The 25880-nt window shown below is 41.9% G+C and overlaps 1 protein-coding gene across 2 annotated transcripts in view; it reads left to right on the top strand.

The window, feature by feature from the left end:
- Window positions 1-11985: 11985 nt before the first annotated feature.
- NEK5 (NIMA related kinase 5) overlaps window positions 11986-25880 on the top strand; it is a 53249-nt gene continuing 39354 nt past the window's right edge. For both annotated transcript variants that reach the window (XM_043477691.1, XM_043477690.1), the window contains exons 1-3: window positions 11986-12102; window positions 18393-18489; window positions 24178-24275. In XM_043477691.1, coding sequence (XP_043333626.1) covers window positions 11986-12102; window positions 18393-18489; window positions 24178-24275 — 312 coding nt within the window. The remainder of the gene's footprint in view (window positions 12103-18392; window positions 18490-24177; window positions 24276-25880) is intronic.

Here is a 25880-nt window from a genome sequence, read left to right as displayed (position 1 = left end):
TTTTCTATAAGACCTATTTCTGGGTAGTCATCAATCATCTTCAGTGATCACCCACTGTCATTAAATACAGCTCCTCACAGGATGTACAAAAGAGCCCAGATCAGAGGATCAGCCATGGGAAGAGTGGGATAAGGTACAGATCTGGTCAGTAGTTGGTGGTCCTGTATATGAGAAAGGAATGGGGCCAAAGGTAAGGGGTCCATACAGGAAGTAGCAGAAACCAGAGTGTTGTGGAACTCATGGAGGGGGCAGGACCCCAGCATGCATGGGTCACCATGACACGTGTTCTGGGCCCTGTCATTTCATGCTGTGATGCTTTAGTGAGAGGAGAAGACTTTACTAAAGAAACTGACTCTTTCCAGGGGCCCCCACATAGGCAATTATGAGAATAGCATCAGCCTGGCCTGGTGTAGGGAACAATGCTCAAGTCAACATAGGGGGAAAGAGTTGTGAGACTGTAGTAGGATCATTAATAAAGATCTTCTCAAATGTGGGATACATATATCTTTGAAATAATTAAATGTATTTTTTTAATCTTAATGTACAAAAACAGGTATAGACCTCCCCACCCCCTCTCCATTATTTATACTCAGGCATTTAGTTGTCCTTTGTCTACCAAGGTCTCCAGTGTAAGTTACTAATTTTCCATTTCCATGTTCTAGTCACTCTGAGTGTCTGAGAGTCACTAAGTTCAGCCTATATTCAAGTGGACAGGAATTAAGCCCCACCTCCTGAAGAGGGTGGATAATCCAATACTAAGTCATTTGCTTTGTGGCTTGATTTGTTCTAGCTTTGGCCATTAGGAATTATTTCAGGTTGACTCCTATGTCCCTTTGACATGCGCTCATCCTTTTGTGTTTTGAGCAACTCCTTACTTTCTGGCACTACAAGATGGTCATCTAGTGCCTTCTCTGCCTCAGCCCCGGAATCAGCCATTTCTCTGAGGAGCGCTGGTTCCTTTTATGGGTTTAGAAACCAGGATCTGGGTTCTGGGTGTGGTTGTTGCTACTGGGGTGTCACTGCTTGTAGTCCCTCTAAGCAGACAGAGCTAGGAAATACATGTATATCCTCTCCTATCCTGTGTGTACACACGTCCCTGTGTGTGACACTCCCTGGTGGTCTAGTGGTTAGGATTCGGCGCTCTCATCGCCGAAGCCTGGGTTCATTTCCCTGAGGCTTCCCTGGTGCCTCAGAAGGTAAAGAATTCACCCGTAATGCAGGAGACCTAGGTTCAGTCCCTGGGTCAGAATGATCCAGCAGAGAAGGGAATGGCATCCCACTCCAGTATTCTGGCCTGGAGAATCCCATGGAGAGAGGAGCCTGGCAGGCTACAACCCTTGGGGTCACAAAGATTTGGACATGACTGAGCAGCTAACACTTTCACACATATCCAGAGGCAACTTCTGTATCTCTCCATCTGTATTTTGTTTTTTTAAAGCTCAACATGGGTTTGTTATCGATGTCTTGGACTCTGATTCAGTACCATTGGGCTCACTCTAACCTTTCCTCCCCCCGCCCCGCTCCCCACCACCCCGCACACCCCTTGCTTTTCTGTATCTTCTCTTTGACAGTGAGAAATTTGGCTTGTATCATCCACCATCCACCTACTTAGTTGTTCAACTCCAGTATGCATATAAAGCAGTTTCCAAACTGTTAACCTTCACCCTTGTGAGGAACAATTTACCAACTAAAGTAAAGTTTATGTCTTGCTCCTATTGTCTTTAGCCTTACAGTTTCTAGTCAAAACACCATTTCCCAGAATGACTTATGTTAGCTTTTTTTTTCTTTTTTTTAAATCACGATCTTAAAGACTATCAGTCAGACTTGCCTGTAAGTTTCCAGGAGGTTCCAGTGGAGGCATGGGTCAACAGTGGCCTGCTGCAGGGTCAGGGGCATGGAATACAATAGTTCTGGGAGCTGCTGGCAGAAGTCCTTTTGAAGGAGGTCACCATTACCCCTACCATAGTTGACCTCAGCCCCACCCATCAATAGGAAATTACATTAAAGATTTACTGAGCAAGGCCCTGCCCATCAAAGCAAGACCCAGAATGCCCTACAGCCAGTCCCTCCCATCAAGAAGCTTCCACAAACCTCTTATCCACCAGAGGGCAGACAGGATGAAAATCACAATCACAGAAAACTAACCAAATTAATCACATGGACCACATCCTTGTCTAACTCGGTGAAACCATGAGCCATGCATGTGGAACCACCCAAGATGGATGGGTCATGGTGGAGAGTTCTGACAAAACATGGTCCACTGGAGAAAGGAATGGCAAGCCACTTCAGTATTCTTGCCTTGAGAACCCCATGAACAGTATGAAAAGGCAAAAAGATACGACGCTGAAAGATGAACTCCCCAAGTCATTAGGTGCCCAATATAGTTCCAGAGAAGACTGGAGAAATAGCTCCAGAAAGAATGAAGAGGCTGAGCCAAAGCAAAAACAATGCCCAGTTGTGGATGTGACTGGTGATGGAAGTAAAGTCCAATGTTGTAAAAAAAACAATATTGCGTAGGAAGCTGGAATGTTAGGTCCATGAATCAAGGTAAATTCAGTTAAGTTCAGTCGCTCAGTTGCGTCTGGCTCTTTGTGACCCCGTGGATTGCAGCAAACCAGGCCTCCCTCTCCATCACAAACTCCTGGAGTTTCCTCAAACTCCTGTCCATTCACTCGGTGATGCCATCCAAGCATCTCATCCACTGTCCTCCCCTTCTCCTCACTCCTTCAATCTTTCCCAGCATCAGGGTCTTTTTCAATGAGTCAGTTCTTTGCATCAGGTAGCCAAAGTATTGGAGTTTCAGCATCAGCATCAGTCCTTCGAATGAATATTCAGGACTGATTTTCTTGAGGATGGACTGGTTGGATCTCCTTGCAGTCCAAGGGACTCTCAAGAGTTTTCACCAACACCACAGTTCAAAAGCATCAATTCTTTGGCACTCAGCTTTCTTTATAGTCCAACTCTCACATCCATACATGACTTCTTGAAAAACCAGAGATTTGACTAGACAGACCTTTGTTGGCAAACTAATGTCTCTGCTTTCTAATATGCTGTCTAGGTTTGTCATAACTTTCCTTCCAAGGAGTAAGCGTCTTTTAATTTCATGATTGCAGTCACCATCAACAGTGATTTTGGAGCCCCCCCAAATAAAGTCAGCCACTGTTTCCACTGTTTTCCCATCTTTTTGCCATGAAGTGATGGAACCAGATGTCATGATCTTAGTTTTCTGAACTTTGAGTTTTAAGCTAGGTTTTTCACTCTCCTCTTTCACTTTCATCAAGAGGCTGTTTAGTTCTTCTCGCTTTCTGCCATAGGGTGGTGTCATCTGTATATCTGAGGTTATTGATATTTCTCTTAGCAATCTGGGTTCCAGCTTGTGCTTCATCCAGCCCGGAATTTTGCATGATGTACTCTGCATATAAGTTAAATAAGCAGAGTGACAATATACAGCCTTGACGTACTCCTTTCCCAATTTGGAACCAGTCTGTTTTTCCATGTCCAGTTCTAACTGTTGCTTCTTGACCTGCATACAGATTTCTCACGAGGCAGGTCAAGTGGTCTGGTATTCCCATCTCGTGAAGAATTTTCCACAGTTTGTTGTGATCCACACAGTCAAAGGCTTTGGTATAGTCAATAAAGCAGAAGTAGATGTTTTTCTGGAACTCTCTTGCTCTTTCTATGATCCAATGGATGTTGGCAATTTGATCTCTGGTTCCTCTGCCTTTTCTAAATCCAGTTTGAACATCTGGAAGTTCATGGTTCACGTACTGTTGAAGCCTGGCTTGGAGAATTTTGAGCACACAGTGGAGTTTTCCAAATTTGCTGGCATATTGAGTGCAGCACTTTCACAGCATCATCTTTTAGGATTTGAAATAGTTCAACTGTAATCCCATCATCTGCACTAGCTTTGTTCATAGTAATCCTTTCTAAGGCCCACTTAACTTCACATTCCAGGAAGTCTGGCTCTAGGTGAGTGATCAACACCATCATGATTATCTGGGTCATGAAGATCTTTTTTGTATAGTTCTTCTGTGTATTCTTGCCACCTCTTCTTAATATCTTCTGCTTCTGTTAGGTCCATACCATTTCTGTCCTTTATTGTGCCCATGTTTACATGAAATGTTCCCTTGGTATCTCTAAGTTTCTTGAAGAGATCTCTAGTCTTTCCCATTCTATTGTTTTCTTCTATTTCTTTGCACTGATCACTGAGGAAGGCTTTCTTATCTCTCCTTGCTATTCTTTGGAATTCTGCATTCAAATGGGTTTATCTTTCCTTTTCTCCTTTGCCTTTTGCTTTTCTTCTTTTCACAGCTATTTGTAAGGCCTCCTCAGACAACCATTTTGCCTTTTTGCATTTCTTTTTCTTGGGGATGGTTGATCACTGCCTCCTATACAATGTCACGAACCTCTGTCCATAGTTCTGGAAGTTGTCAAACAGGAGAAAGCAAGAGTGAACATCGATATTTTATGAATCAGTGAACTAAAATGGGCCAGAATGGGTGAATTTAATTCAGATGACCGTTACATCTACTACTGTCCTTTTCATCATATGGGACTGGAATGCAAAAGTAGGAAGTCAAGAGTTACCTGGAGTAACAGGCAAGTTTGGCCTTGGAATACAAAATGAAGCAGGGCAACGGCTAACAGAGTTTTGCCAAGAGAATGCACTAGTCATAGCAAATACCCTCTTCCAACAACACAAGAGACGACTCTACATGTGGACATCACCAGATGGTCAATACCGAAATCATATTGATTATGTTCTTTGCAGCCAAAGATGGTGAAGCTCTATAAAGTCAGCAAAAGCAAGACTGGGGGCTGACTGGGGCACAGATCATGAACTCCTTATTGCCAAATTCAGACTTAAATTGAAGAAAGTAGGGAAAACCACTAGACCTTTCAGTTATGACCTAAATCAAATCCCTTACTATTATACAGTAGAAGTGACAAATAGATTCAAGGGATTAGACCTGATAGAGTGCCGGAAGAACTATGGACAGAGGTTCGTGACATTGTACAGGAGGCAGTGATCAACCATCCCCAAGAAAAAGAATTGTAAAAAGGCAAAATGGTTGTCTGAGGGGGCCTTACAAATAGCTGAGAAAAGAAGAGAAGCAAAAGGCAAAGGAGAAAAGGAAAGATACACCCATCTGAATGCAGAGTTCCAAAGAATAGCAAGGAGAGATAAAAAAAGCTTTCCTCAGTGATCAGTGCAAAGAAATAGAAGAAAACAGTAGAATGGGAAAGGCTAGAGATCTCTTCAAGAAAATTAGAGTTACTAAGGGAATGCTTCATGCAAAAATGGGCACAATAAAGAACAGAAACAGTATGGACCTAATAGAAGCAGAAGATATTAAGAAGAGGTGGCAAGAATACACAGAAGAACTATACAAAAAAGATCTTCATGACCCAGATAAACATGATGGTGTGATCACTCACCTAGAGCCGGACATCCTGGACTGCAAAGTCAAATGGGCCTTAGCAAGCATCACAAAGGTAATGGAGGTGATGGAATTCCAGCTGAGCAATTTCAAATCCTAAAAGATAATGCTGTGAAAGTGCTGCACTCAACATGCTGGCAAATTTGGAAAACTGAGCTGTGGCCACAGGACTGGAAAAGGTCAGTTTTCATTCCAATTCCAAAGAAAGGTAATGCCAGAGAATGCTCAAACTACCACACAATTGCACTCATCTCACACGCTAGCAAAGTAATGCTCAAAATTCTCCAAGCCAGGCTTCAACAGTACGTGAACCAAGAACTTCCAGATGTTCAAGCTGGATTTAGAAAAGCAGAGGAACAAGAGATCAAATTGCCAACATCCACTGAATCATAGAAAGAGCAAGAGAGTTCCAGAAAAACATCTACTTCTGCTTTATTGACTATGCTAAAGCCTTTGACTGTGTGGATCACAACAAACTTTGGAAAATTCTCCAAGAGATGGGAATACCGGACCACTTGACCTGCCTCCTGAGAAATCTGTCAAGAAGCAGGTCAAGAAGTATCAGTTAGAACTGGACATGGAACAATGGACTGGTTCCACATTGGGAAAGGAGTACGTTAAGGCTATATATTGTCACCCTACTTATTTAACTTATATGCAGAGTACATCATGCAAAATTTCAGGCCGGATAAAGCACAAGATGGAATCCAGATTGCCAAGAGAAATATCAATAACCTCAGATATACAGACAACACCACCCTTATGGCAGAAGTTGAAGAGAAACTAAAGAGCCTCTTGATGAATGTGAAAGAGAAGAAGAGTGAGAAACCTGTCTTAAAACTCAACATTAAAAAAACTAAGATCATGGCATCTGGTGCCATCACTTCATGGAAAATAGATGGGGAAACAGTGGAAACAGTGACAGATTTTATTTTTGGGGGCTCCAAAACCACTGCAGATGGTGACTGCAGCCATAAAATTAAAGGACGCTTGCTCCTTGGAAGAAAAGCTATGACCAAACTAGACAGCACATTAAAAAGCAGAGACATTAGTTGGCCAACAAAGGTCTGTCTAGTCAAAGCTCTGGTTTTTCCAGTAGTCGTGTATGGATGTGAGAGTTGGACCATTAAGAAAGCTGAGCACCGAGGAATTAATGTTTTTGAACTGTGGTGTTGGAGAAGACTCTTGAGAGTCCCTTGCACTGCAAGTCAAGTGACTTGACTTGTCAAACAAGTCAATCCTAAAGGAAATCAGTCCTAAATATTCATTGGAAGGACTGATGCTGAAGCTGAAGTCCCAATACTTTGGCCATCTGATGGGAAGAACTGACTCACTGAAAAAGACCCTGATGCCAGCAAGGATTGAAGGCAGGAGAAGAAGGGAACAACAAAGGATGAAATGGTTGAATGGCATCACTGACTGGATGGATATGAGTTTGAACAAGCTCTGGGAGTTGGTGATGGACAGGGAAGCCTGGCAGGCTGCAGTTCACAGGGTGGCAAAGAGTTGAACACAACTGAGCTACTGAACTGACTGATCTTGAAGACATTCAACAATTAATGTAGGCAGGGATGGTTTTAAGGATATTTCCAGGTAATCAGCTTCCATAAATACTGTATTTGATACCTCTTAGTTATCTCAAATTTTAGCACTGTCCCGGGTGGGAACACTTTCAAACCAATCAACAAAGGAAACTTGAAACTGTATAGTTACTGAGTGGCTGAATGAATTCTGATGGGAAAGATAGTTTACAAGGGTTTGGCTTATAATAGAATTTCAAGAAACTCTAATGGATGATTAGAACATAATTTTAGTGATAGATTACTATATGATTCTTGACATACAACTAGGCAAGAATTGAGAATCACTTTTAGCAAAAACTTTCAATTCCATTTACTGACATGAATGAGGCTTTTCAGGACTTTTGCAGCTTAAAAAGAGAGATTAAAGTGAGAATTAATGAAATAAAATTATTTTTAAGGCAGGATAAGAAACAATTTAAACATAAAAATTTCTCTCTGCCAGTTTGGACCACTGCCCCCTTTTCAGTGAGTATTGTGTTTGTGGGTTATACCTTAGGTCCCCTCAGAAGACACAGGCATGTCTGCTCCCCCCAAAAACACAAACAAAATGGCAATTTTCTCTTGGGGTCAGCAAGGGGATAACGTTTCTTTCTTAATCATGTTGGACTATGTTAACTGTCAATATGTTACTTTGACATTATCACCCTTTGGACCACTAATTTTAATGAATTTTTTAAAGCATATGATTAGGAAATAGAAATTAACTTCCATTTATATGATAGGGTGATCAGGAAGCTTTTGAGTCATGAAAAACATTACGTATGGAAATATGAGTTCAATGAGAAAGGAATGATGTTCTGAAGGAAAGCTTCTGATTCTTTAAGGACAGCTTCCTTTTTTATTAACTTAACAGATGATGCCCGGTTTCAGATCGCCATGGTATTTACATTCCGTTGGTTATGTTTCACTTGTGTCAGTATTTATAATTGCTGGAAATTACATCTTTTTAGCTCCTTAAACAGGTAATGAAACGTTTCCGACGGCAGCTTGATGTACAGTGGGAGAGAGGATTGGAAGCAGGGCGATGGGGCGGTGCTGAGGGAGCGTGTTTTGTAGACCACGGGGCAGCAGCCAGTTTCCTAACGGGACCCCATGGAGGCCGCCCGCTGCGGCCAAAAGAGCAGGGCTCCGCTCTAGTCGCCATCTCTTGACAGTATTTGAGACCCTGCACGAGAAACTCTTCCTGCCTCAGTCCCGCTCAATTGTAAAACTGGGTAACTACTACTACCTTCCTTGCTCGGTTGTTGCAAAGTATAGAGATCATATATGCAAAGCATCTGGTACACCGTCAGCTTGTGGAGTGTTAGCAGAGGTGTCCGGACCTAAGACAACCGAGCAAACTCCCCGGCCCTCTTCCGGGTGGACCGTGTGGGCGCGTCCACCGCCGCTTGCGCCCCGCGCCCCTCCCGCCTTCCCCCGCGCAGCTCCGCCCCGGCAGCCCTCCCGGAGGCGCCACAGCCGGGGGAACCCTGCCCCACCCAGGACGCTTCTCTCGCCCAGCGAAGCAGGTAAGCAACGGGCGGCGCCCTCAGTCTAGACCCGGAGCTGCCCCCCAGGGCTCCGGGAGCCGCGGGGAAGGCTGCAGCCCCCGCCTGCGAAGGCGCGCTCTGCTGGGGAGCTGCCTTGGGTCCCGCGCCGCGTCGGTCTCCATGGCAACGCGCTGCGCTCCGGGCTCCTGGCTCCAGCGGAGGTCTGCAGCCCTCCAGCCCGCTGCCACCCGGAGTGTTCCTAAGGGAGCGAGAGTTTCCCCCGACCCCGAAACTTAGGGGCTTCCACCCGTTGGTGCCTCCTGGGCGGGGGACTCTCAGTCGCTCAGTCCCCGCGCTGGTGGCTTTAAGTTCCCATTCCGCGTCCGCCTCCCACAACACCGGGCCCTCAGGTGTCCCCTCTCCTGGCTGCGGAGTTGGCTGCCATTCTATACCCCTAATCGTCCCCTCTTCCTACACTGACAGATTACTCAGAAACATAACCTGTCTTCTCACTCAGTTTTTTAAAATCAGCATGATGCCCTAACCGTAGTCTAATTTTGTGTGTGTGTGTGTGTGGTGTTAGTCTCCGTGGACTATAACTCTCCAGGCTCCTCTGTCCATGGGAATCTCCAGGCAAGAATACTGGAGTGGGTTGCCATTCCTTCTCCAGGGGATCTTCCCAACCAGGGATCGAACCCAGGTCTCTGTCATTGCGCAAATTTTTTGCTGTCTGAGACACAAAGAAAGTAGTGGCTACCATAGTCTAATGGGAAAAAGGAATGGAACAGCTTACCCAAAGCCCCCAAGGCTGGCGGCTGGCAGAGGGGCGCCAGACCAGGCAGCTTTCAGAGAGGTGGGAGGTGATCAGAGCCAAGTGCTGGGCCTCCAGGACCTGCCAGAGACAGTTCAGAAACAACCCTATGGGGCTTCCTTGTGGCTCAGTGGCCTGCCAACGCAGGGGAGGGATTGGTCCCTCTGTAACAGGAGAGAAAGGAGCAGGGCACAACTTTTGAAAGAATGAGATAGCCCAAGGATACGACATAAACCATTTAGAATCAAATGGGACCAAGATGGCAGACAAGTGAAATGACACACCCAGAGGTGCCCTGACAGTTCCAAGGCACTGTCAAAAGACCAAGGAGTGGTCCAAATCCTGGAAATCTCCACCCGCCTCCCCCAAATATTTAGAATAATCCTCCCACTCATTAGCATATGAAATTACCCAGCCTGTAAAAACTAACCATGCCACACTTCACAGCCACACTCGCCCTCTGCGATGGCCGACACTCTGTGGAGTGCACTTCTCTCTGAATCTGAATAAATCCACTTCTTACCTATCACTTTGTCTCTCACTTAATTCTTTCAGCGATGAGGCATCAAGAACCTGAGCTACATTAGGTCCTGAAACCAGGTACTGTGGGTTTTGGCTGGGTTTGAGTCCCAGCCACGTGGGTTCAAGTCCCAGTTCGAGGTAAATGATTTCACCTCCCTGGCCCTGGAGGATGCCACGTGCTGGGGAGCAGTCAAAACCGGTCAGTCACGAATACTGAGCCTGTGCTCTAGATCCCCGGGAGCTCACGTGCCCTGGAGCCTGTGCTCTGCAACAAGAGAGGCCCCTGTAAAGAGAGGCTTGTGCACCGCCGCTGTAGAGTGGCCACTGCTCTCTGCAACTTGAGAAAAGCCCAGGCAGCACCAAAGACCCAGCACAGCCAAAATAAATAAAATTTTAAAAAAAGAAAAGAATCAACCCCGAAGGGAATCACTGGCTCATCTTTTTGCCCACGGGCTATTGACGGTGTGTCCGTGTTACAAGCACAGTGTTTCCCGAGAGATAGTAGAGGAAAGGGGATCACCCCACTTACTACCCAGGGGGAATTCACCTTCCCTGCTCAAGAAGCCAGGATCCCAGGCTGAGGGTGACAAACCCAAACCAAAGGCGCTTAAGTGCCAAAAGGAATTTCAGGCCTTATAATAAAAACTGAAGATAACTGACCCAGTAGGCGTGGATGGGGCTTTTGTGCCCCCTTGCCATCCTGAATCTTATCAGGTAAATCTAAATGCCATAGTGCCTGTCTTTATCATCAAGTCAATACTTCAATCTGTCAGTGCTTGGTACTACTATGAAGAAGTAGTGAAGTAGCAGGGAGTCACCTAACAAGGACAGCCAGAAACTTTTAGATCTCTGCTCCCAGGAGCAGTCTGGCCAGTGGAGGAATGATTTTTCCAAAACGGTGAACAGTTCTTGGTAAATATCCGAGCAAAACAAGGTCCAGTCAAGCCTCGATTGACACGTAGTTGCATTCCCCGAAAATTCAGTGTTAATTAAAGTTGCGCTAAACGTATTTTGCATTTAGATGTAAAATAGTTTGGTAGTAGCCACAGACAATTATAAACCGATTTTTCCATGCACACGAATGTGTTCGGAGACGTTCTAAGGTGGTGAGGCTGCTGGATAATCCTTTACTATGCAGAGCCGTCCCTTGCATCACAGAATCTTAGTATCTCAGACCTTGTGTGTGTGTGTGTGTGTGTGTGCGCGTGCTCAGTCGTGTCCGACTCTTTGCGACCCTGTGGACTGTATCCCGCTATCCTCCTCTGTCCCTGGAATTTTCCAGGCAAGATTACTGGAATGCATTGCCATTTCCTACTCCAGGGGATCCTCCCGACCCAGGAATTGGACCCACATCTGTGTTTCCTGCATCGGTAGGTGGATTCTTTATCACTGAGCCGCCTGGGAAGTCCTATCTCAGACCTTGCTGGGCTCTGCTTAGCCACTCAGTCGTGTCTGACTCTTTGAGACCCCATGAACTTGTAGCCTGCCAGGCTCCTCTGTCCATGGAATTCTCCAGGCCAGAATACTGGAGTGGGTAGCCTTTTCCTTCTCCAGGGGATCTTCCCAACCCAGGGATCAAACCCAGGTCTCCTGCATTGCAGGCGGATTCTTTACCATCTAAGCCACCAGGGAAGCCAATGGCTTCTAAATGAGGTAGTATCTGCCTCTCCCATCTCTGGGAAGGGGAAAAACTCTGGAAGTTTCCAAAATGTCCCGTAGGGGGCAGTGCTTCCCCTTTGAGAAAGGCAACTGTAAAACCACATAAGCAGAAGCTTTGTGCTTCCTAGAGGTGCCAAGATCAGGATATTATATTTTTCTTTCTCAGAACAAACTTGGAAAACAGGAATTGTTATTTCCATTTTAGAAATTAGGAAAGTGAGGTTTTATGAAGTTAAGTGACTTGCCCGAGATCACCACACTAGGTTGTATCAAGGGTGAGCTGCAGCCCAAGTCTGACCTCCGGTCCGGCTAAGAGGCTCTGTCTCACTTTGGTCGTTTTACCTGTAGCCACAAGGAAAGTTAGATGACTTAGTCTTGGTAAGATTAGAATGAAGTTTTAGCAAAACAAGCTCTGTTACATTGTAGTGGTCAATTTTCTGACTTCATGTGCAATAAAATTTCATTGCTCTCATTTCAGGTAACTCCATGTGTTGGAGACCATGGATCAATATGACGTGATTAAAGCCATTGGGGAAGGTGCCTTTGGGAAAGTGTACTTGGCCAAAAGGAAATCGGATAGTGAGCACTGTGTTATAAAAGAGATCAATTTTGAAAAGGTAAAGTTAAGAAGTTACAATTCCTGTTCATTTTCAGTGCTATATTCAGCTAGCTTTTAATCCAATTTGTCAAGGAAACGCATCTTTTTCTTTTTTTTTTTAAAACAAGTATGAGTGAATTGACTTTTGTTTGTTCAGTCTTCTAAACCCATTGTCCAAACAGCAACCAGTGATCTTATTTTTATTTTAAAATTTTATTTTGTTTTTTGACCGCCTCTCTCATCATGGGGGATCTTAATTTCCCCCACCAGGAATTGAACCCAGGCCTCCTGCAGTGGAAGCAGGGAGTCAACCACTGGACCAACAGGGAAGTTTGAAATGATTTTTTTTTTTCAAAAGGAAAGAAAAAACAATGTCATCACCCTGTCTACTATGGTACTCCTTACAGTGATAACATCTTTTTTTAATATCCTATGGCATGTCTATGGGAGGCCCCTCCTCCCTAGCTCTGACTCCTCTACTTTGCACAAGGGTGGTGCATTTCCTCTGTCATCCTAATATAGGTGACCTCCACAAGGAGACCTTCCCCAAACATCCTATCTAAGACAACTCCCTGACTTTAATCACTCCTTATCACACCAGACTGGTTTATTTTCTCAGTAGCATTTACAATGATCTGGGATTACTCTGTTCATTTATTTCTTATCTGTCTCCTCCAGCATGCAGAACCATGCCATCACATAATATTGCTCAAAAATATTGCTCAGAAGTATTTATGAAATGCATTGAAGGAATGGAAGGAAACCATATATTATTAGTAGTCTGGTATTTTTGGAGAATAATTAAATATATTTAATTTAAGAGGAATTATTTTGGCTAAATTCCCTAGAAACTTTTGCTAATTAGGAAAATAGTATGTGTAGAATGGCCACCTGATGTGAACAGCTGACTCACTGGAAAAGAGGGCATCTGCCTTCAGTCTTTCCCTGATGCTGGGAAAGATAGAGGGTAGAAGGAGAAGAGGGCATCAGAGGATGAGATGGATGGATGGCATCACCGATGCAATGGATGTGAACTTGGGCAAACTTTGGGAGATGGTGAGGGACAGGGAGGCCTAGTGCGCTGCAGTCCATGGGGTCACAAAGAGTCGGATATGACTGGGCGGCTGAACGACAACATGTGTAGAGTGACACAATTTTCGTAAAAATATATGCATTATCTCTGGATATAGGTATGTATATTCCCACAGATATATTCTCATAGGCATAAGAAACATACTAGGTAGTTTTATCTAGGTGGAATGTGGGTTATGAGTAATTTTTACCTTGTGCTTTTGTATCAGTTCAGTCTGCGGATTAGTTTTGACAGCCCTCTCTGATTTGTTCGCAAATTCCATTTCAACCTCCTCTTCACATCCTTTTCTTTTTTCCTACATACAGATCCCTCCCACTCCAGCCTCTGTGCTTGCCCAAGGGGCTCTTTCTTCCAAGAAGGTTTTTGCCTGCCCAGGAAGACTTGACTTGTTCAGGGCTGAGCCCTGGGAGAGTTTCCAGGACTTTCCCACTCTAAGTAATCTCCCTTTCTTTGTCAGCTCCATAGATTTTATTCATAATGCAGTTATGAAACTGAATGTTTTCTACTTTGCTGTGCTTAAGCTGTTTATTTTGTACCCTCTCCTCTAAACTGTATGTTCTTTGCAGGCAGAATCTGTGTCTTTTTCATCTTGGTATTCAAAACAGCAGCTAAGAATGCTTCGCACCAGTAGCGGTTCAGTAGATCCTTATTGGATTGATAATTCAATGCATAGATACTTGCAGGCCTTCTAGCCCTATTGTTAAGCTGGTACATACTTTGCTGTTGCTGTTCAGTTGCTCAGTTGTGTCCGACTCTTTGCCACCCAATGAACTGCAGCACGCCAGGCCTCCCTGTCCTTCACTATATCCTGGAGTTTGCTCAGACTCCTGTTCAGTAAGTCGATGATGCCATCCAACCATCTCATCCTCTGTTGCCCCCTTCTCTTCTTGCCTTCAATGGATCTTTTCCAATGAGTCATCTTTTCGAATCAGGTGGCCAAAGTATTGGCGCTTCAGGTTCAGCCATCAGTCCTTCCAATGAATATTCAGGGTTTTTTCTTTTAGGATTGACTAGTTTGATTTCCTTGCAGTCCAAGGGACTCTCAAGAGTTTTCTCCAGCACCACAGTTCGAAAGCATCAATTCTTCGACACTCAGCCTTCTTTATGGTCCAACTCTCACATCCATATGTGACTACTGGAAAAATCATAGCTTTGACTATACATTGTTTTGTCAGCAAAATGATATCTCTTCTTTTTAATATGCTGTCTAGATTTGTCATAGTTTTTCTTCCAAGGAGCAAGCGTCTTAGAAATGATCAGTTCAGTTCAGTCGGTCAGTCGTATCTGACTCTTTGCAACCTCATGGACTGTGATGCCATCCAACCATCTCATCCTCTGTTGTCCCCTTCTCCTCCCGCCTTCAATCTTTCCCAGCATCAGGGTCTTTTCCAATGAGCTGGCTCTTCACATCAGGTGGCCAAAGTATTGGAGTTTGAGCTTCAGCATCAGTCCTTCCAATGAATACTCAGGACTGATTTCCTTTAAGATTGACTGGTTGGATCTCCTTGCAGTGCAAGGGACTCTTAAGAGTCTTCTTCAACACCGCAGTTCAAAAGCATCAATTCTTCAGCGTCAAAAGCACCAGTGTTAGAAATTATAAAACCATTTAAATTCTAAGTAAAGAAAAAGCCATGTGGGAGGTGAATCCTCTATAGAAATATATATTAATGCGTTTTTAACATCTCTCTCACTCTTTAGTATATGTAATTAAACAAACTGACTTTATGTATTTCTAATAGAGCCCTGAATTTTTTCACTCATGAAGACCCTAGTCTCCATGCTGTAAATAAGTAGAATTTATATGAGGGAGGCTGTTGTTATCATTATTTTCCTGTTTCTTTTTGTGTTATCAAATTTGCCTGGCAACATCTGTGTCACAGAATTAATATTTATTACTTCTTCCTTTCTACCCTAATGTAGTTTTTCATTCTTATCTCGAGAAATTTACATTTCTTCTCAGCTCTCCAGCACCTCTCCACGAAGCAAACTCTAGACTCCAGAACTTAAATTGCCAATTTTTTTTTACAGGTACCAAAAAGCTATGTATTTTCTCTTATCCTACCGTTATCAAGCATATTCTTTTATATCTTGCCTTCAAAAATGTATCCTTTTTATTGTGAACACTAAAGTATTCGTTGAAGAAATTTTGAAAAAACTGTAGAGAAAAATAAGATTATTTAGAGGAAAATAAAAAATCACTTACAATCTCTCTCTTTATCACTGTTAACATTATGGTGAACTTCTCTCCAGGCTACTTTTAATGCATAAACGTACCTTATAAGTTATTAGACTATATTAGAGTGATTGATATCATGCTGGATATACTCTTTTATATCAGCTTTTTACTCTTAGTATATTGTAAACATTTTCTCATTTCAATGTTTTCATGTAATAAAATGTTCTCATATAGTAACATCAAATGTTTACAGTAATAGTGGACACCTAGCATAGGTCAGTTATCCCAGGTGTTTCACTTATATTAATCTATTTAATCCTCACAACAACCCTAAAAGATGGATCTCATTATCCTCATTGTTCAGGTGACGGGGGTGGGGCTCAGTGAGGTTAAGTGATTTGCTTACTGACCAACAGACCCTTCTAACTCTTCCCGTGTTCTTCCTGCTGTAACTCTGTTCTTCCCTGGATTGTTGATGACTGCATAGTGTGACATTAGGTTCAAAATATTGTACCATAATTTATCTAACTCTTTTTCTATTTCAGATAATTATATTACTTGATTTTTTTGCTATGATTATATAGCATTTAATATATAGAAGTTACTTTTCTTAAGCAAACTGTGTACTCATGTTTATCTACATGTACATTAAATTAAAAGGTCTAATAATTTACAGCAATTACTCTTAAGGAATCAGTGGGAAGGAAAGGGGGAAGTTTTACTTTCGTCTTATTCACTTCTATCTGACTTAAAATATTTTTTCAAATCATAAGTATATATTGTTAATTGAAAACTAATAATAAAAAACCTAATAGTAAAGAACTGTAATGAAGGCTTTTGCATGAGAACACTTGGGCACATATGTTTTTGATTATTTTCTTTGGATAAATTTCTAGAAGCATTAATAAATTAAAAATAGGAGCATTTTAAAGTCTCTTTTAGACATTAACAAGTTGTTTTCCTGGAAAGATTTTTACCATCTTATATAAATATTTACCCCAGAAATATACAAGTGCCATTTTCTGCTTTCTGGTTAACTATGAGTATTAACATTCTTTTGTCTTCACTAGTTTCACAGATGAAATATTATAGTAAATTTTGTTTTAGTCTTTTTTCTTCTGATTACTGAGTGAGGTTGAATCTTTCTATTTCTGAGCCATTTTTAACTTCTTTTATTTTTTTGAGAGTTGTCTAGTCATGTATTTTCCCATATTTCTATTGGCATACATAATTGCTTTTTTTTTTATTTGCCAGAACTCCTTAGATGTTATAAATACAAAAATCTGTCATACATATTGCCAGTATTTTTACCTAACTATAAAAATGCAGTTCTATACCTATGTTTTCCTTTCAATTTTGTTTATAATATTCTTTTGAAAAAATAGTAGTTATAAATTTAACATAGTTAAGTAGCTAAGTCTGTTCATCCAGTAGGCATAATTCAGTTATTTTTATTTTGAAATTCATATGTACTAATTATGCAATTTAAATAGGGAGAAAGATACTGAAGCTCAGAAGATTTAAGTAATTTACTGAAGGATATATAACTAGGAGACAGTAAAGCTGGGAATGAGAATGTTAATTTTTTTTTTAATTGTTAAATCTAAATGAGGATGAGAAATGGGGGAACTCACACATTATGTGTGAGCCAAATATTGAAGGTTATTACAGAGGGAACTGTGGGGAGGACCAGTGACTCGGAGGGTGGGACAGCCGGACCAGAAGTCAGTGTAGAAATGATGAAGTATCAAGAGTGAGGAAGAAAAGGTAGAAATGAGATGTGGCCACTGTCACTGGCACCAAAACATTCGAAAAATATTGTCCATAGATGAGTAATAGAATAAGAATATACATCCGGGAGTGAGGGCGGGAGAGAAACAGGTGAGGGAGATTAAGAGGTACAGACCTCCAGTTGCAAAATAAATCAGTTATGTGTATGAAATGTACAGCATGGGGAACATAGTGAGTAATTATGTAATATCTTCATATAGTGACAGATGGTAACTAGACTTATGAAGATCACTTTGAAATGCATAGAAATTTTAAATCACTATGTTATGTGATGAAAACTGATATAGTGTTACAGGTCAATTTTACTTCAAAAACAAACTCAGAAAAAAAGATCAAAATTGTGGTATGGGGAGAGAGAATTGGATGAAGGTGGTCAACAGGTACAAACTTCCAGTTATAAGATAAATAAGAACTGTGGATGTAATGTACAATATGATAAATATGATTAACATTGCTGTTTGTTATATATATGAAAGTTGTTAAGAGAGTAAATCCTGCATTATCGTCACAAGGTAAAAAAAATTGTTTTTCTATTTCTTTAATTTTGTGTGTATATGCGATGATGGATGTTTGCTAAACTTATTGTTTTAATTATTTCATGGTGTGTGTAAGTCAAATCGTTATGCTATATACTTTAAAAGTATACAATGCTATATGTTATTATATCTCAATAAAACTGGGAGGAAAGGTAATAATAAAAGCAAATTAATTAGTTTTTAAAAAAAGAAAAGGAAATATGTCAAATCTAAAATGAAGTCACAAGAGACAAATTTTATTTGAAAACGAAAAATGTAGTAATCTTAACATAGAACTTTCCTGGTCTGATTTATGTGATGTGTGACATTTAATTTTTTTAGATTTCATTTGTTTCTTCTCAGCTGTGATTGCTGCTGGAACACTGCATTTTTTTAAACCAATTCTTTTGCTGCTGAAAGATAAATATTAAAATAACTTTCCTTGAGATGACTAAATAATTGACACGGTACACCAATTCAACTGAGCTTATAACACAGCAGAACTTTACCAGAAATACTTATTTTCTTGTTTCTGATTGTCATTGGCAAACTGTTGACTAGACACAGGAGACTCTTAATTCTAGAAAGGTCATTTCCTGCCATTGAGAGATCAGTTTCAGAAATGCCATTAAAAGTCAGTGAAATCCTGGAGAATTTTCAATGACAGTGAGCAGAAAGCCTATTCATGAAAGCAATTATCTTTATAGACTACTTTGTCTCTTAATATAATTTAGATGCCCATCCAAGAAAAAGAAGCTTCCAAGAAAGAAGTCATTCTTCTGGCAAAGATGAAACATCCCAACATTGTAACCTTCTTCAGTTCATTTCAAGGTTTGACTTCTTATATTCTTAAAGTATTTTAATAAAGTGTCAGCATGTAGATATCCATATAAGATAGGATCCTGAGAACTGTGTATAAATTAATTTCTGTGACTGGATTCATTGTCCCATTTACTTAAATTTATTTTTCATCATCTTGATTTATACTCAACTGAGTTTTTGTAGACAGTTTTCCTAAATTTCCTTAAGTATTCCCACCTGTCTTTAATTTTTACTCCCTCAAATAGTTAATAATGGTTGTCTTAGCTTTGCTTCAGTAAGAACTTGCAGTGGCCTACAAGAATACCATCTGTGTCTCACTCATGTTACATGCTGGCTGTGGTTGGGTGGGGTCTTTTTTATTTTTTAATTACAAACTCTTTTTTGGCCACGTCATACGGCTTATGGGGTCTTAGTTCTCCCCCGCTAGGGCCCACCTCGTGAAAGCACCAAGTTCTAACCACTGGTCTCGCCCGGGAATTCCCTGATGGAGACTTGAAGTCTGGGCTCCCGGCTGAAGGAGCAGCTCGGGTCGGAAGCAGGCTGTTCTGAACAATAGGGCAGGACACGGAGCCGAGCGCGTCCTCACCTTCAGAGCCCTGCTGGGATGGGGCACATTTCTTCCTTCCCCCGTGTCCTCGCATTCGGGGGGCAAAGCAGACCCTCAGCCAGCCCTGAGGACGGGGCGGTGCTGGGAGGTGCCCTGACTCTGAGTCCCTGTGTGTGTGGGGGCAGAGAATGGGGCAGTGCAGTCCTCTTTCAGAGAGGCAGCCAGGCCGCTGGCCGGAATAGAGGGGAAACTTGAAGGAAGCAAGCCTTCTTCTCTGTGCACCTGAGTACATTTCTTCTGCCTTCATCCATTACTCGACTCCAGAGGTTAAAAAAAAAACCCAAAAACGCAATGGTCAGAGACCATTCATTCACTTAACAAATATTTACTGAGTGCTCACTGTATACATTTTTCTAGGTTCCAGGAATACATCAGTGAACAAAGAAAACAAACAAAAATGCCTGTCCTTTGTGATTCTTACACTCTAGTGGGAAGAGACAGACCGTAAACACATAGGCAGCATGTCTGGTGTTTCAAGGCTGTGTCGGGGCTGTGTATGCCCACAGTTCAGCCAACACCCAGCACGGGATGGGATGAGGGTTGGGGCGGTGTGTACTTGAATTCATAGGTTGGAAGTAGTTCATGGAGCAGGAATGTTACCTAGATATCTTCAAGCACCATCAGTGGTATATTAATAAAAATCAGTAAAGTTTTGTTTCTTTGCTTCATTGTGGCATGTGGGGCCTTAGTTCCCTGACCAGGGATCGAACCCACACCCTTGCAGTGAAAACGCAGTGTGTTAGTCACTGGACCTCCAAGGAAGCCCCAGTCAACAAAATTTAAAAGCTATTTTTTTGAGCTTCTGCAGTCTGCTGGGCACTGTGTTTCTTACAAATTAAACCACTGCATGCAAAATAGCTTTCTGTGTTTCTTACAAATGAAAACTGGGTACAGTCTCTAAAAGACAGCTCAGGACACTTCTGAGGTCTTTGGGAGTCGAGAGTACAGGTGAGCAGGGAACCGAGTTGTACCGAGTAGCTTTTAAGGGGCAGCCACTGAATAAGGTGCCCTCTGCTCCTGTTCATTGGTTCCTACAATGACACCGGATGACAGCCTTCCTTTTCCTCACTCTGTGGGTTATTTTTGTGGCTGTCTCCATCTGGTGAGTCTCCGCTCGTTGTCAGGCCTTCTCTAAGAGCACAATGCAAGTTACAGTCCCCTGTGCTGATCTCGCCAGCACTGCGGTACCGTGAGTGTGTCCATTCATATACCCCATTAGGAATTGACCTAATATTTGTCTCCCTTTAAGACAGTAAACATAACGGATTCTTTTGCTCACCACTTGCTCCTCAGCATCTGGCACATAGTTGGTGCTCAGGCACATTAGTGGAATGAGTACTTGCTGCCTGGACCATTTAGGAGAGTGGAGTCTGTCCTTACTCCATGTGAATTGGACATCTGAGGCTGGTTTACGCTGGATACCCTTATCAAATGAGAGATCATTTTTTTACAGCATCAATAATCTTTGCTGACTTTGTTTATGTTGTACACTTAAACTTTCTTATGACTCCCTCTTCCTTTTCATAACTAGAGCACCCCTGTGTTTAGGAAAACCAGAGCTATTGTGATGCCTTTGCGTTTTGCCTGGCAGATGGTTGGAACTTGAAACACTGAGCTTGTCTGAAAGCCTCAGAGGTCCTTGTGACACCTGGCTGTAGAGAGTGTGGGGAAAGCCTTTGTTTATCCTCCAACAGCTCATCTCTAAACAAAAGAACCGCGGCTCTAGTGCATTACATGTTTGTCAATGGAAAGTAGAAGTTTTTATAAGTTTGAAGCAGCAGGAGGAGAATAAGGAGAATGCAGTAAGATTTTCTTAAGGCTAAATTAAAAAAATACTTATATATGTATTTATTTGGCTGTGCTGGGTCTTAGTTGTGGCATGTGAACTCTTAGTTGAAGCACGTGGCTTCTAGTTCCCTGACCAGGAATTGAACCTGGGCCCCCTTCATTGGGAGCACAGAGTCATAAGCCTCTGGACCACCGGGGAAGTCCCCATCAGGCTCAGTTAATTCCACTTAAATTCCTTCAGTAAACATTTATCAAGTACCTCTAATAGGCTGAACACAGCCTGGGTCTTGGGGGTAAATCAATGAGCAAAATGGGTCCACGTCCCCGCACTGCTCTTTTTTGTGGCTGTATAACCAGCAAACAGGAATTTAGTAGCTTAAACAGGCGCCTCCCAATTTCTCTAGCTCCTCCAGAAGCCTGGGCTTGGTTTAGCTGGATTCTTTGCACAGGTTCTCCCATAGTTGAAATCAAGATGGTAACTGTGTCTGCGGCCTGCCTCACCGAGGCCCAGAGTTCTCTCCCAGGCTTATGCAGGTTGTTGGGAGATTTCATTTACTGCACTTGTAGGACTGAGATGTCTGCTTCCTGCAGACTATTAACTGGGGGTGGTCGTCTTCTGCTAGAGACCAACCTCCCTCCCTGTCACACGGCCCCTTCAACAGGCCCTCTCCAGCACGGCACCTCTCTGTTTCTGCCATCTAGATCCAGATTTAAGTGGCTCTTGTGATTAGGTCAAGCCCAGGTGTATAATCTCCTTTTTCTGTTAACTCAAAGTCAGCTGCTTAGTAACTTTAATTATATCAGCAAATCCTCTTTGCTATGCAACGTGACATATGATGGAGTGATATCCCGTACTTACAGGTTCCATTCTCACTCAAGGGGAGAGAGTTCACAGGGTGTGTGCATTAGGGTCATCTGAGGGTTCTGCCTGCTCTTCAGCTGTGGTGTTCACATTCCAGGGGTAAAATGAAGGGTGCTCTGTGCTAAGTTGCTTCAGTCATGACCGACTCTGCGACCTTATGGACTGTAGCCTGCCAGGCTCCTCTGTGGGATTCTCCAGGCAAGAATACTGGAGTGGGTTGCCATTTCCTCCTCCAGGGGATCTTCCCCACCCAGGGACTGACTCCGTGTCTCTTATGTCTCCTGCATTGGCAGGCAGATTCTTTACCACTAGCACTAGACAGGCAATAAATGTAAATACAACTAGTAAGTACATTATGTCGTTTGTTTTTTAAAATTCTTTTTTAAAGAATATATTTTACTGATATGGCCTCATGGGGTCTTAGTTGTAGCCTGCAGGATCTTTGATCTTGATTGCAGTATGTGAGCTCTTAGTTGCAGCATTTAGGTGCTAGTTTCCTGACCAGGGATTGAACTCTGGCCCCTTGCATTGGAAGCTCAGAGTCTTTACCACTGGACCATCCAGGAAGTCCCTGATAACCCCTTTAAAGTTGATTTAAGCTACTTGAAAGAAAAAGGTAGCAAATGATAGAATCTGGCAAGAAGAGTCTGACATTTAGTGGATACTCAGATAACTACAGAGCAAGATGCTAGAAAGATTAACAGTTGGTGGCAAGCCTTATTTTGTGCGATTCCTTTATTAAGCTCCTTCCATGTGCCAGGTACAGGGAATGCAGAAGAGCCAAGTGTGGAGTTGCTCCTTAGGGAACAAACTAGTGGGAGAAACAAACAAGTTAGTAGAAGTCCTTAACCTAGTAAGAACCCATCTAATAGTTGTTTGGTAAAGAAAAAAGCTGGTGAAGCAGAAAACCATACAAACTTATTTTAATCTGTAAATGCACGATCATTTGCCAGACTTTTGATGTAAGATCAAAGCCTTGTCTTTGATTATGAATCCACTTACTGGACTTCTGAGCATTCTTTGTTTTGTAGGTGCCCCTCATCTGCAATTTATAATTTCCAGTTTCTGTTCTTTAGAGCGGAGTAAGAATTCACAGATATTCTCTCTGTGCACATTCCTTTGAAAGCTTCCCAGTTATTTTCCATTTGTCCCACCCAGCATTTAGCTTAATGACTTTTTTTTTTAAGCTACTCGCTTTTACTGGGTCCTTCACGGCATTTAATGTAGTTCTTGTAGAAACGATCACATCTTTTCCCATTCATCTCATCACTTTATATAAAAATTACAATAGAAAGTATCAGTTCAGTTCAGTTCAGTTGCTCAGTTGTGTCTGACTCTTGGCGACCCCATGGACTGCAGCACGCCAGGCCTCCCTGTCCATCACCAACTCCCGGAGTTTACTCAAACTCACGTCCATTGAGTTGGTGATGCCATCCAACCATCTTGTCCTCTGTCGTCCCCTTCTCCTCCTGCCTTCAATCTTTCCAAGCATCAGGGTCTTTTCAAATAGATTTGGGAATGAATGCAATGATCCTGGTAAGAATCAGTGAGGGCAGAGGGAGCATAGTTGAGTCCAGTCACCACCAGGGTAACCTTGAGGAGCAACAGTCGTGGAGGGTGCCCAGCAATCTAGGATGTAGGTCAGGCAGAGGTCAGTTAAAAGAAATTTGACTGGGACTTCCCTGACGGTCCAGTAGTTAAGAATCCACATTGCAATGCAGAGGATGCAGGTTCAATTCCTGGTTGGGGGAACTAAGATCCCACGTGCTGTGGAGCAACTAAGCCAGCGCACCACATCTACTAGGGTTGAGCTCTTTGGAGCCCATCTGCCCCAACTAGAGCATCCATGGGCCACAATGAAATTCCGAGTGCTGCAGCTAAGACCTGACTCAGCCAAATACATAAATAAAATATTTAAAAAAGAGTGTCAACAGTACTCAACAATATAAATAAAAGTTTATACTTAAATTTAAGGGTCTGATCATTCTTTTAGTGGTGTTGAAAATGATTCACAGCTGTTCTGTTATAGCACATTTCCAGTCTCCTGCAGGAATGTATTAAAAATAATTGCTCACATTTATTGAACTCTCATTATGTGCAGGTATTGTTCTAAGTACGTGATGTGGATTAACTCATTTAAAAGATGAAGTGAACAAAGATAAGGCAATCCCAAGAGGAGTCTCTACATTATCATCTTCATCTGACAGATGAGATAATGAAGCCCAGAAAAATTAAAATAACTTGCCCAGAGTCACAGAGCTAAGAAATTTAAGTGGCGAAGTGGGATTAGAGCCCAGTCCATCTTGATTCTACAGCCAGAGTGTTTAGCTATTATATTCTGCATTTTTCTGTTGCATTCTCCACCTTCTAGAATTTGAAAGGCAAGTAATTAGTAAATATCTGAAACCTATCCAGCATCAAATGATGCCTTTTTTTACAGAGAACAACAGACTGTTTATTGTGATGGAGTATTGTGATGGTGGGGATCTCATGAAAAGGATCAGAAGACAACGGGGAGTGTTATTTAGTGAAGATCAGGTAGAAACTCTTCCAATTTGCCTGTTTATTTATATTGTGGATTAAAGTTATAATTTCATAAGTAATAGATTGTGTTCATATGAAGCATGATTGGTGGAAGAGAAATTCAAACTATAAAAATAATGGCTTGGTATTTTTTTTTACAATGTCAATGTTCATTTCTTTTTTCTTTTTCTTTTTATCTTTTAAATTATGAAAAGTATGAAAAAAAAGAAAGAAAAATATGATAACACATTTATAGGAGACTTGGAAAATTCAGAGCAAAGTTACATATGATCCTACTATATATTAATACAGTTATTTTTTTAAATAGCTATATTAAGATTTTTAGTGGGCGTTTCAACATCAAACTCTCAAAAATTTACAGAATGAATATACCTAAAATGGGAGGATATGGTAGACCTGGAAAGAACCATGAACTAATTCAACATAATTAAGATTTATACAATTTTCACACAATAGTAGGATACAAATTCTATTCAAGTCACTATAAACTAGGAGACCACTGGAATATATCCAGGGACATAAAACAAGGTGCAGAAATTTCATAGTCTAAAGGTATTGAAATCATATAGAGTCTGTTCTCTTATCACTGTGGAATCATGTTAAAAATCAATATCAAAAGATATTTGAAAATAACCCACATATTTTCAAGTGCAGTCTGACATTTGCCAAGAGAGACCTTCCACTTAGCCGTTGAAGGCCTCAGTAAAGTTAGAAGACTGAAAAACCAGAAGGTGACTGCAGAGAAGAAAGCATTTAAATGAGAAATTAACCTAGCCTAGAACATGTTTGCAATTGAACTTAAATTGAATCTCTGTTTGAGAGTGAACTTTGCTTGAGAAAGGACGGTATCTTATTTTTGGACAGTCTCATGTAGGTTGCCCCTGAGATAGATCTTAGTGGATGAAAAAAAAGTGAATGAGGATGTTCCTTAGCCACTTAAAATGTGATGTATTTATAGCTTCACTCTTCTTCCTTTTACCAGTGAGTACTCTGTTTTAAAATAGATTTCCCACTTTGCTGGGGAGGATAGAAGCTCTTTTTAGCAATGGCTCTTTTGTTTCATTGGTTATTAAGAGAAGAGAAAAGGTGAAGAGTAATGGCCTCAATTCCCATTTTCTCTGAGCACAAACACATTTTTCTTCTGTACCTTGAGCATCCTTTGATACCCTCTTGGAACTTTTACTCCTGAAGGAGACAGATGTTTGTAGCAGGGAAGAACTGGACTCGCGGCCTGTGTGATTGAAGGGAAAGGCCTCGGTCACGAGCAGGAACAAGAATGGCCCGCCAGCTTTCTTCAAGCCCTTTACTTCTTTATTCTCTTTTAGCATTTAAAAGCCCTGATAATTTCCTCTTTGATTTAAAGTTCAATGTCGTGAATGTGTGAGTGATTAAAGAATCAATATCCCCAGGGAATTCCCTGGTGGTCCAGTGGCTAAGACTCTGCGCTCCTGATACAGGGGGGCTGGGTTCGATCCCTGGTCAGGGAACTAGATCCCACATGCCACAACTAAGACTCTATGCAGCCAAATGAATAAAAATAAATGTTTAAAAAAAAAAAAAAAAGAATCAATATCCCTAACCTCTGTAAATTTAATCAAG

Source organism: Cervus canadensis, chromosome 9, assembly GCF_019320065.1.
Source record: "Cervus canadensis isolate Bull #8, Minnesota chromosome 9, ASM1932006v1, whole genome shotgun sequence".
In the NCBI taxonomy this organism is placed as follows: domain Eukaryota; kingdom Metazoa; phylum Chordata; class Mammalia; order Artiodactyla; family Cervidae; genus Cervus; species Cervus canadensis.
This window is presented reverse-complemented; position numbering and strand designations above follow the sequence as displayed.